At 49.4% G+C, this 11,861-nt stretch overlaps 5 protein-coding genes across 5 annotated transcripts; 1 reads left to right on the forward strand and 4 right to left on the reverse strand.

Annotated features, from left to right (window-relative positions):
• The first annotated feature begins 590 nt into the window (after positions 1-590).
• On the forward strand, positions 591-1,713 carry LOC6546736 (60S ribosomal protein L18a). The gene is made up of 2 exons (XM_001974493.3): positions 591-696; positions 1,129-1,713. The coding sequence occupies exons 1-2, from the start codon at positions 679-681 to the stop codon at positions 1,642-1,644; spliced, it is 534 nt and encodes a 177-aa protein (XP_001974529.1). The 5' UTR covers positions 591-678; the 3' UTR covers positions 1,645-1,713.
• Positions 1,709-2,924, reverse strand: LOC6546735 (peptidyl-prolyl cis-trans isomerase E). Its single transcript, XM_001974492.3, has 4 exons — positions 2,617-2,924; positions 2,169-2,552; positions 1,938-2,110; positions 1,709-1,875 (listed from the first exon to the last, which is right to left on the reverse strand). The coding sequence occupies exons 1-4, from the start codon at positions 2,815-2,817 to the stop codon at positions 1,731-1,733; spliced, it is 903 nt and encodes a 300-aa protein (XP_001974528.1). The 5' UTR covers positions 2,818-2,924; the 3' UTR covers positions 1,709-1,730.
• A 149-nt stretch (positions 2,925-3,073) lies between these two features.
• LOC6546734 (serine palmitoyltransferase small subunit B) lies at positions 3,074-3,897 on the reverse strand. Its single transcript, XM_001974491.3, has 2 exons — positions 3,485-3,897; positions 3,074-3,306 (listed from the first exon to the last, which is right to left on the reverse strand). Exons 1-2 carry the CDS (start codon positions 3,615-3,617, stop codon positions 3,125-3,127), a joined length of 315 nt encoding a protein of 104 aa, XP_001974527.2. The 5' UTR covers positions 3,618-3,897; the 3' UTR covers positions 3,074-3,124.
• LOC6546733 (coiled-coil and C2 domain-containing protein 2A) lies at positions 3,739-8,921 on the reverse strand. The gene is made up of 7 exons (XM_001974490.3): positions 7,303-8,921; positions 6,299-7,244; positions 5,762-6,045; positions 4,981-5,703; positions 4,684-4,922; positions 4,502-4,625; positions 3,739-4,162 (listed from the first exon to the last, which is right to left on the reverse strand). The coding sequence occupies exons 1-7, from the start codon at positions 8,887-8,889 to the stop codon at positions 3,971-3,973; spliced, it is 4,095 nt and encodes a 1,364-aa protein (XP_001974526.3). The 5' UTR covers positions 8,890-8,921; the 3' UTR covers positions 3,739-3,970.
• A 40-nt stretch (positions 8,922-8,961) lies between these two features.
• On the reverse strand, positions 8,962-11,764 carry LOC6546731 (eukaryotic translation initiation factor 3 subunit B). The gene is made up of 4 exons (XM_001974488.3): positions 11,526-11,764; positions 11,094-11,409; positions 9,483-11,035; positions 8,962-9,401 (listed from the first exon to the last, which is right to left on the reverse strand). The coding sequence occupies exons 1-4, from the start codon at positions 11,638-11,640 to the stop codon at positions 9,313-9,315; spliced, it is 2,073 nt and encodes a 690-aa protein (XP_001974524.1). The 5' UTR covers positions 11,641-11,764; the 3' UTR covers positions 8,962-9,312.
• Positions 11,765-11,861: the final 97 nt, after the last annotated feature.

Consider the following 11,861-nt stretch of genomic DNA (forward strand, 5'->3'; position numbering starts at 1 on the left):
AGTTCACGCAATTGCCTTTTAGCTTAGTTCCGACAAACGATATTGCCGAATTGCCTTTTCGCCTTTTTGCGCGTCTCTTGTGCGGGGCAAAAAATTTTCTTCTTTTTGCACGTCGCCTTCCACGCTATGCATTTTATGTTCTGCTCGTTTTGTTCGCGCACTTTTTCACCGTATTCTCGTAGCAGCTCGTGGAGTAGCGTATGAGGATTGGATATTTTACAATTTGAATGCGGCAAGCGCTCGAATAACGCGTTAAAAACAAGTTTTTAGCAATATTTTTCGTCTTTTTTACAGCCATGCCATTGAAACACGCGCAGAAGCTAGTGATGGACGATAGTTCGATAGCTAGCGCAGCGTGATGGTGTGACTGCCAAAAATGCAACCGTGCGAAGGCGATCGCTGCGTGGTTCGCTTGCGGTTCAGTGTAAGCATATCGATAGTTGGCCAGTACCAGCGATTTCTGTTGAAATGTGATGTACTAGAGCTATTTAAAAGTAATATCTTGGGTAATTGTATAAAATTCAAACGGAATATTATAATTCGTTCTGCATCGCAGTTTTTAGTCATAACCATTATCCATATTTAGCTATCGATAGTTTTTGCCATCCCTGAATCTAGGTTCAGTGTCATACCGATTTGACAAGCTCTTTCCGTTTCCTTTTCGCGTGAACGTCCAACATGAGAGCCAAGGGATTGGTTAGTATTTGGCAAAAAAATGATTTAAACAATCATTATTTTAGTTTAAAATGCGTGCAACAGATAAGCAAACATATAGCACATTTGGCACAAACGTTGAAATCCTAACTACTCCGTAATTTTTGTGTGAAAAACAACTTGGGAGTGAAAAGTGTCGTGGACAATGTTTGTCAAGCCACATTTCTGAAAAAATGGTCCTAATCACCTCAGGGATGTAATGCAAATAATTGTGAAAAATTTTTATGCAAGACAAAGCTAAAACTAACTATTTAGAATATGCCCATATAATAGATATACAACTGCTGTGTGCCGCCGATAACATAACCTTTAAAAATCAACAGCCATGCGTGTGTTTGTTTGCCTGCCACTGTTCGCATTTGTTTACAATTGTTTTAATTATACTCATTGAACTAAATCATATCCCATTTGCAGTTGAAGGAGTACGAGGTCGTGGGCCGCAAGCTGCCCAGCGAGAAGGAGCCCCAAACTCCCCTCTACAAGATGCGCATCTTTGCCCCCGACAACATCGTGGCCAAATCGCGCTTCTGGTACTTTTTGCGCCAACTAAAGAAGTTCAAGAAGACCACCGGCGAGATCGTGTCGATCAAGCAGGTGTACGAGACGTCGCCCGTGAAGATCAAGAACTTCGGCATCTGGCTGCGTTACGATTCCCGCTCGGGCACCCACAACATGTACCGCGAGTACCGTGACCTGACTGTCGGCGGTGCCGTCACTCAGTGCTACCGCGACATGGGAGCCCGCCACCGTGCCCGTGCCCACTCCATCCAGATCATCAAGGTGGACTCTATCCCTGCCGCCAAGACCCGCCGCGTGCACGTGAAGCAGTTCCACGATTCAAAGATCAAGTTCCCTCTGGTCCAGCGTGTCCACCACAAGGGCAACAGGAAGCTGTTCTCGTTCAGGAAGCCCAGGACCTACTTCCAGTAGGATTCTCCTGCATCCTTTACCTATGACTTAGTGGATTTTTTCAATAAATGAGAACGTTGAAGAGTACACTAGTTGTCAAAGCTTCTTTATTTGAGTTCTCCACACGCGTATATTACAATCTTTTGGCTGGGAGTGCCCGACTTGGAGCCACAACGTTCCATCTTGCGCACCACCTCGGCGCCACTAATGACATGACCAAAGACGACATGTTTGTTGTCCAGCCAATCCGTTCTGGAACAAAAGAAATGTAATTAGTGGGAATCAGTTTATGTTAGGTTGTAACACCAACTAACTTCGTGGTGCATATAAAAAACTGCGAGCCGTTTGTGTTGGGGCCCGAGTTGGCCATAGACAGAGTTCCAAAGCTGTTGTGTTTCAGATTGAAGTTCTCATCGTTGAATTTTTTGCCATAGATGGACTTGCCGCCGGTGCCATTGTTGTTGGTGAAGTCGCCTCCTTGGCACATCTGTTGAAAGAAAAAGAGTGTATTAAAATAAGACTACGTTGCTAAATTATAAACTTACAAACTCGGGTATCACGCGGTGGAAGGAACAGCCTTTGTAGCCGTAGCCCTGCTCGTGGGTGCACAATTGCCGAAAGTTCTCCGCCGTCTTGGGCACCACATCTGCCCGTAGGAGCATCACAATGCGACCGGCGTCATTGCCACCAATCCGTACGTCAAAGAACACTTGTGGATTGCGTTTCTCTGCTTTTTCGATGACTGCCGGCCCCGTGGAGGGCGTTTCCACTTTCTCTGCCTCCGGTTCGCCTTCCGGCTGCAATGTGGCTCCCGCATGCTTCTGCAACCAGTCGTCATCTGCCCAGACAGGCTTGAAACTGTCCTCCTTGACGCGCACGGGTTTCGCCAAATTCACGCGAATTGTGCGGCCGCAAAGCTCGGAGTCGTTCTGGAAATAGTTGCTATGTTGAACTTCTCCTGCTAGTTGGCTTGATCTGCTTGCTCCTTCTTACCATATTATCAATGGCAGCAGCCGCATCTTCGCTCTGCTCGTATTCTATAAAGGCGAATCCACGGTGTCGTTGGGATTCGAAGTCCGCCGGCATTTGGATATCGGCAATATCGCCAAAGGGTATGAAGGCATTGTTCAACAGTCTCTCTGTGACCTCGTCGGCCAGGCCGCCCACATACACGGTGCGTTTGTCGTTAGCCATGGTTCAATTAATTCATCAAACCACAAATAAACCAATAAATGAAAACAAACAAGCTGCAAGCAAAATGTATGTTTATGCCTGACAATCGATAGGGCTGCATTGAAAATTTCCTGTAATTATCGATTGATGAATTCACTTGAAATGTAATCGGTAGCAGAGTTTTCTACCAAGGTTGGCGACTTGCATATTCTTTATCGCCTGGCAGTGCCGTACAAATTCAAAACGAAACCCGCCAAATCAATTAAAACAAAAGTAGTTACCCGCTGGGCCTTAAATTATTTATTGATTAAGATAAGCTACACTAAGATTATGTTATTACTGATCCGCTTTCGCTGCCGCAAAAGCCCTCAAGGCTCGTATTGCAAGCGCTGGTGAGATTTTGCATGCTCGTTTGAGGCCACAAAAGCTGGAAGACCGTTACACAATAGCCCGGCACAAAGGCAAAGGATGCGTAGAGGATCAGGGAGACAAAGCTGCCAAGAAGGACATCTAAAAGTGAAAAGAGCATGGTGCGACATAACAATCCATTAGCAGGTTCCGTGACTAAGACCGCCGAGTGACCGGCATAGATAAGATATCGATGCGTAAAGACAATATATCGCGCCAAAGTTGATACCCTGTAGACTCGAATGGTCCCCTTCCAAGGGCACAGTCCATAGGTACTTACGGAGGAACACCTTTTCCCACGGCTCACAGATGGCGATCTGTGTGTTCAGTTCGTAGAGAGTGTACAGCCATTTCACATAGCGCTTGAATTTCGCATAATCCTCGGCCAGCTTTGGGAACATGCTTTTCGACATGGGCTTGTGCAATCGATGTCAGGCGATGTCGACGGTGTCAGGGTGCGCGGCGAACTAACCCAGCACCAAGTGCGACACCTGGTACCTGCGTCCCCGTCACCGCCTTATCACTGCATACAACTACACGTTTTTTCTTTATTCTATAACCACACATATATATTTATATACATTTTTCGGGCTGTAAGCCAAATTAAATAGATTTCATTTCGGCCTCTTTCGATCGTCAGTTGGGCGTTGCGATAAAAATCAGTCCATGCGGCTACGCTTGCACTTGTTAACTTAACCGATAGCGGATCCCCAATGGCAGGCGGATTGCCTCTGGCATTTCTGCGTGCGGACTTCTGGGCTGTGACTTACTCCACCAGTGGCACCATGGAGAGCAGAAACAGCCACACGGACAGCACATCGTTGGCGTGGGCGTGGAGGTGGACGGCCACACAGAACTCCACCGAGGCGTCGTGGTTGTAGTGTATGCAGGTGGTCCGGATGCGCTCCGATATCGCCGCCAGATTGGTGTACGCAAAGTTAAGGGTGAAGCCGTAGAGCTGCGGGCAAACGGGGTTAGTGATCGATTGCGATAGTGATTGATGAGTGGGGTAGGGTAGGGCAGGGGTCGGCTGGTGACGACCGACTGATTCACCAGGTGAATCGCTGTCGTTATAAATATCTAAGTAATTGCTGCCTTCCCTGTTCTCTGGTTAAGTTATGGATCTGAACTACAATGTGATACAAATAGTCATATATATGAAGTTTCATATCTATGTTATGGTTGTGTGGTTCTGTTGATAATTATTTTTAAATTTTCCAGCATTAAATTTCTTGATAAGACAAATCTTGATATTTCCTATTCATATCTATTCAATTGAAAAGATTAGAAAGCTTACCCTGTAGTTGGGAAATTCTCGTTCCAGTTGCTCGCTGAATATGGGCTCATCATATCGGCCTCTGGAAAAGGTGGATAAGTTTTCCATGTCGCAAAGGATCCTCTGGAGGCGCGGCTGAAAGGCTCTGTGGACTGAAGCTATTAGATATCGCTAGTCCATAAGTGATTGGGGGAATTACCAACCGATTCCAGATGGTTTTCCTGGTGGTGCGCCACGCACTGATCTTCTTCATGATCTTGCGCTCAATGTGCTTCTGCAGCTGGCTGAGTTCGTAGCTCTTCTTGTAGGCATAGTCCAGCTTCTGGACTCCACTTTGGGGCGCAGGAACTCGCCGGCTGAAGAGTGGAAACCAGCAGGCGCCATCCTGAAGACTAAAATGGGTCATGCTGACACGGGTTTCGGTCTGAATATTGAAATAAATCTGGGAAATAACAGGGGATTAGGGCAAATGTTAAAGGACAAAACAACGCCCAACTCACATTCTGCTTTCCCACCACACAATATATTCGTCTCAGCGGACAATGCACGTCCTGAAGTTGGTATCTCTTTCCAGTGGCAGGGGAAACGAGGAAGAGCTCAGCCGTTTCCGGCTGGCGATAGAGCACAAAGGAGCACTCGCCATGGGGACAGGCCACTCCCAGAATTAGCCAGCACTCCAAGCCCAAGGATAGCATGTAGTTACAGAGAAGGACACCCAGATCCTTGACCGAGCACCACGTACTGTCCAGCAGGGACTGATTGTCCAGCCAAACGCCACGGAATCCCAGGCAGGGATCATAGCTGCGCAACTGGCTCAGCAGCGAAACGTACCGAAAGGAACTCTCTAGAGGACTCTCTCCGCTGGCCACAGCTGGCGGAAGGGGCACTGCATCGAGGAGTCTGGTGAGACACACCCTCTTCCCTTGGGCAGTGCACACCAGTGGCTCCACATAGCGCTGCGGCTGGGGAAGAAGTTGTTGGAGCTCCAATCTCCTTTCGTCGAGGTATTGCTGCAGTTCTGGTTTCTCCGCACAGGCCAAGGCACAGGATTGCAGGGGCATTAGGTCTGCACCGCTGGGTTCGATGCTCAGGTAGAACCACAGGTGCACTGCCTCTTTGAACTCTGGATACTGGTCCGTTGACATGTTAGTGACGGAGTCTATTAACGGCCGTTTGTAGCCCACCAAAACCTTGGGCATGGCCAACTCGATACAGCCCTCGAACTTGCAGTAAAGGATATAGTTTAGATGGCTGGATGGCTAACATGAAGAAATAACTCACCTTGCGACTGGACAGCAAGCAGTTGATGGGCACCCGGAATTCGCCCAACCAGTTGCACTGCACCCGCTGGTACAAATCCGATGCCTCGTCGCTGTACTGCTGCTCAATCAATTCGTCGAACAGACTGATCTTCAAATCCTCGCGGAGATCGCCGAACTGACTCTGGATCTGCAGCTGCAGTTGCTCGTTCCAGGTGGGATTACTGCCTTCGGCGGTGCGACTGCGGCACAGACGCTGTCCATAGCTCAGGGTCACAAAGGGTCGCACGTTGGAGTACATGAGGGCTGGAATGGGAAATCGGTGTTATAAATCATCCCATGCTGTCCAAGCCCCTTTCCATAACAAGGTCTTTAAAAGATAAAACACTCTTGTAGTTTGTATCTAATATATCTATATATAATATAATGTATCTATCGAACTCAAATCTCCTTTTGATAAGCGAATTCGTAACTATTCTATCTGGAATTTGAAGATTGAAAGGTTTTGGAAAAAAGCTGGCAATCAAATGAGTTAGTGGACTAGCTGAACAGTACTCACTCTGTGTGACAAACAGACTGGTGCTCATGTCGCCACCAGCGCTGGAGCGCCGCTCATTCAGACTCAGGATGTGGCGACTGCGCACTGGGACTCCAGTGGCCCGCACCACGTGGAGCGAAACGCAGAAGTTCTTGAAGAGATCGGTACCGGATTGCCGGCCCGACCAAACAGTTGGTTCCCTGGGCAGGGAAGCGCGTTGACCTTGGAAAACTGAGCAAAAAGCCCGCCAAAGGGCTGTCCAACCGGTAGCCGATGAGCGATCCGAATCCTCGGCCAGGAGGAGCAGCGGCAGAGGCGTCTGCAAGGTCTTGGCCCGTCTGGCACTCTGGCTCGTAATCACCTCGTAGAGCAGCTGGAGGAACTTTCGCCCTCGATGCTTGTGCAGATCGATGGCATTCCAGTAAGTGCCCGGTTCCAGGAGCTGCACTGTTTCCCGGCCATCCGGTAGGGGTTCCTCCTCTGAGATTTCCTGCTCCAGGGCGGGCACGAAGCGCAGCTGTTTGGTATGCAGATTTCTCTGCTGATGGCGGGAGTGCAGTAACTGGAAACGCCGGTTATCCAGAAGGAGTTCCAAGCTACAGAATTGAAGCTGCTGTTCAGCGAATATCAGCGGAGGTAGTAGACTCTTCTTAGTCCTTCCGCTAGGCGGTCTGGGAGTCACTAGCTTTTTGGACGATGGCGGCAGAGCGGGTAAGCTCTGCGGCATCAGGGTCTGACGCAGTGCATCCGGCAATCTTTGCACCTCGTCCAGGTAAAGGGAACCTCCCAGTCCTTCCGTGGATCGGTACTCGTAGTACATATAAACATCACCAGCCAACTGGGTGGAGGACAAAGTCCGGAAACTGAGCTTCTCCTGCACTGCATCATCCTTGGAGCTCAACAGAAGCGGAGTGCTCATCTGGGCCAGGCGGCGACTCTTCGGGGTCAACGTGGACTTCTCATATAGCTTGAATAAAATGCATATGTATAAACCAGTTTTGCTCTGAAGCCGACTGTTTACCCACCCATATGTTGAGGTTCTCCGGAAGAGACCGTTCCAAAAGCACTCCAATACACTCGTTGATGGATATCTGGAGATCCGGTTCCAGGCGGTAGCTCCTGCTTTGGCCCACAAATTGTCCGTCCAGGAATATTTTTAGGAAGTAGTTGCGCGCCTTGGGCAGTTGATCACCGCCTGGAATGGACAAGCTGGCAGCTGCTTCATCCGCATGCAGGCGAAAGACCTCCACGAAAGGCTCCTCCGGATCCTTAAATGCCTTGTCGTACTCCTTCCGCAAGCTAGCCATAATCCTATCAAATTGTGGTTTCCGTGGTGGCTTCGATTGGCTGGTCGATGTGCGGCTGTGTGACTTTTGGTCGCTCCACAAGCGCAGTCGGGTGTAAAACACCTCCAAGTGCTCGCGATACACCTCGGTCAGATCCGTTTCGAAGCTCTCTTTCCACGAGCTGTAGGAGGCCTCCAAGTCGGGAGGATGCACCACACGGAGGCCAAGTTGGAAACGTGTGCACTGGAATCGCTGCTGACGGCGCAGTTCCTTCAGCTTGGCCCACTCCTTCAGCAGGCGCTGGAGAAGATTACGCTGGGCAGCCGACTCGGCGTAGTAACGTTGCCTCAGCTGACGGGTCAGCTTTAGTTGACGCTTCACCTCTGCCGTCTGATCCTGCCCAGCTGAGGCGAGCAGCTTGAGTGCCACCTGGCGGGCTATCTCCAGTTCCTCCCTTAGTTTCCGACAGATTTTCTGCTTCTGCTGTTGGCTGTACACGTCGAAGAGATCCTCCAGCTGTTGAGCCAGTCGGTGCTCCTCCAAGAGTTGAGGGTGCAAGCTGAATCGAAGTTGTTTGAGGCACAATTTCAGGCATCGCCTGGAGGGCAGACCCTTCAACTCGCTTGGAGGCAGGGGTGGGAAGAACACGCTTTGAAACTTCCTATGGCACACACTGCGATATAGATGTTTGTCCATCAGGAATCTCGCAGGATTCTGCCCACTTAGCTGACCAATTAGATTAGAGCCCAGTTTTCCGGACTCGCTTTTCGACTGCTCCTGGTAACGGTTCAGCATACGGATCTGGAAATCTTTCAACTGGGTGTCACCCAAATGTAACTGAAAGTGGAGGGTATTACTCGGTCGGTAGAGTAAACTCTCATCATAATAGTGGCGCTGCTTGAAGAGCTGACTCCAAGCCAAAGGAGGATCTTGCAGATCGATTTGTATAAATGTCTGGGAGGACGAGTGCGATGGTTCCGCAGCCAGTTCCCCACCAGAATCTTCGTCCCTCTCCTGGCCAACATCTTGGGCAGAAAAATCGTTCTCCGCCTGCATATCACCCTCAAATCCATGAAAGAACTCCATGCCAAGCGCCTCCATGTCTTGTTCTTGCCCAGAGATTGTGCCTTCCGTCGCCCTTATCAACTTCTGCACCTCCTGCTCCCTTTTTCGATACCCTCTGGTGGTATGGGTCTTGCGTTTCTTTTTTGCAGCCTTCTTGGGTAGAGCGGCGTCCATACTTGTGAAGTCCAAGCAGAAAATGCAAAGCAAACAAATATTACGCCTGCTTCGACCTTTCAACTGGTTGCTAATGGCAACTGACATGACCAGCCAGTGTTACACCTGCTCACCTATCGTCTATCGCCTTTAATGTCAGTAAAAACATACCCCAGAACATAATTTGTTTTCGTTTTCTTTTTGCTGTTTACATACAAATACATGGCAAATCTATTATTAGGCATACTGGAAGGAGGGGTGCGCTTAATAAAGGTCATTTAATTAGATGTTGTGTTCGCAATTGCTGAGTTGAAGTTTACTTTTGGGCTTATAATTCGTATGTTGTATGTATAGGCAAAGGTTCCGCTTAGAGTTGTTTGCAAGCAGACGCGTGCTACTGTATTGGATAATGGATTAGGGCCCTGGCATCAATCAGGGCGTAGACGCGTCCCGGACACGAAATGTGAGGCGACAGGATCGCTTCGAAGTAGGCAGGGGACGACAGCGTTGGCGTGGCGTTGGGGGGGTCGTCTACTCCAGCAGGGTGACTTCTTCCTTGACTAAAAATTCAACAATTTCTTCATCCACTTCGTCAGTTTCCAAGTTGTCTGTGTCCACATCTGTTGGGCAAGATAATATATATGTATTTTTCGAATTTAGCAGAATTATACTATTTCTTATTGCTGCATTAGAATACTTACGCCCTCGCAGCATGATTCGACGACTCTTCTGATCCGCCCACTCGGCGATACGCTTGTTGCGATACTCCATAAAGGTCTCGCGCAGCTGCGAGCGCTTCTCGAGCAGCTCCTTGGAGGCACGGGTAAGGCGCAGGCGATCCTTTTGCTCAAAGGCAGCGTAGTACTTCTTCAAGTTCTTCTTGATCTCCTTCTGCTTCTCTTCGCCAAGCAGGGTGGGAGGACGAGGGCGCCACAAGAACTGCACAAAGTTCTTGAGGATGGTACGCTTGATGATGCGGCCCTGGAAAGTGTACATGTTGAAGCCGGTGTCCTCCTTCACCTTCCATGACGACACTCCAGTCACAACGTAGCGTCCAGTGGGATCCCACTCGACCTCAGAGGCGCGGAAATGATCGGGCGATGCGCTGATGATGTAATCGTTGGTGGAGTCCACAAACTCGAAGGTGCCCATGGTGAGGTTCGCCATCACGATAAACTGACCGCGTGGCGACCAGAACAGATGCGTGCAAGATTTCTTTTCCAGACGCTTCACCAAACTGGGCTTCACGCCCTTGTTGACCTCGTAGAAGCTTACATTCGACGAGTTTTGTTCGCCGTGAATGATGGAGAACTTGTTGCCTATGGGCTCCCAGGCAAAGGCTAGAATGAGCTCGCGAATCTCCACAGAGTCAACGGGAATCTCCTTTTCGCGCATGTGGAAGATCTCGAAGTTGTAGAACATTCCCAGAAACTTGACGTCCAGGTCCTTCTTGTCCTTCTTCAACTTTGAGTAGCGATCCACCTTAACGCACAGATAGTCGCCGGACTTTTGCCAATGAAGCTTGCAGTCGGCCACATGGAAAAGGTTCTTGTTACGGATCTCACGCTTCTTGGGGATCTCCATTAAGGTAACGCGGGCGGGTATTTGGTTCTGCTCCTCCACCCAGTAGGCGATCACGTTGTCTGTGGGGGACCAAGAGAAGCCGCGAATGCCTGGAATCTTGATGGACTTTAGGTCCAGAAGAAAGAAAGAGGGTGTTTCGTAGATGTGGATCGAATTCTCTCCCATGCGGGCCACAAACTTGTCGTCGTGCGACCAACGGAACATGGAAAGAACCGACATGCCATCGGCAACAAAGGAACGCTTTTCGGCTCCGGTGCGGATGTCCCAGATGATGATCTTTTGGCCCGTGGGTGTGGGTCCGTAGGTCACTAGGTAATTCTCGCAGGGCGAAAACTCCACAAATTGGGTACCAGGATGAGGGAACTTCTGGATCTTCTGGAAGCTACTGCCACCCCAGATGGCCACGCCGGGTTTGTGGAAGGTGACAACATAAGTACCCAAGGGTGACCACTTGACGAACGTGTCGGTGAAGCGTTCGCGGGTCTCCAGCTCAAAGGGTTCGGGCAACACGTTCTGCCAGAAGCCCACCTGCACGCAATTGGGCGCGGTTTCCGCAGCCACGCAGTATTGGTCATAAGTGTCCGGGTCGTTGATGAAGTTGTATAGGTCGCTCTGCACCTTAAAGGTTTGTACGGTTGGCGGCTCCCACTTCTCGGGGATGTTTTCGTACCTACGAAGATGGAATTTTACTTCTTGCATTGTTTTGCGAAGCATCAATAAGAACTTACTTCTGGAAATCAGTAAAGAGATTGACGGCAAAGGTGTGGTTCTTGTCTAGGCGATGATTGTTCAGCTTCTTGACGGCCTCCTCCGCCTGGCTGGCCTGCTTGTATTCCATAAAGGCGTAGCCCTTGGTCTTGCCATCCTCGTCGACCGGATAGACCACATTGACGATATCGCCGTAGTTCGAGAACAGCTTGTTGATGACCAACTTCAGCTTATCCAGTCGCTCCGGCTCCACCTTGGGGATGTTGTCCACCACAACCACGCTCTCGACGCCATCAGCCTCCGAGGGGCGCTGTGCCAACATGTCGCCCAGCAGGTCTGAAAGTGCATCACGAATATATTTAATTAGATATGCAAATGCAAACTTTCGCACACCGCACACGGATTGAGGTTAGATCGCCGCGTGTGCTGTGCTGGCAGTCGGGGATTTTCACCTTCATCACTGATGTTGTCCACAAACCCGGGCGGATCTTCAAAGTTTGGCTCCTCTTGGTAATCGCTATCATTCGCATCCGCACCGGAGTGCTCCTCGCTTTTCTTCTTGGCCATATTCAGCGATCTATTTGCAATTTTCCGTCATCAAACACACAAGCACAAAGTGAAAAAGGAAGAGCGAGATGCCGCATTTGACAGTCAGGGCGAAACGCTATTTTGTGTGAATGGTAAGTGTTGCCAACTGGTCAGTGCGTTGACAACGCGGCGGAGGAACTGTTATTAATATTTATATATATATATGTAAATAGATAAATTTATAGTGCAATTTTTACGCC

Source organism: Drosophila erecta, unplaced genomic scaffold, assembly GCF_003286155.1.
Source record: "Drosophila erecta strain 14021-0224.00,06,07 unplaced genomic scaffold, DereRS2 tig00000092-arrow-pilon, whole genome shotgun sequence".
Taxonomy (NCBI): domain Eukaryota; kingdom Metazoa; phylum Arthropoda; class Insecta; order Diptera; family Drosophilidae; genus Drosophila; species Drosophila erecta.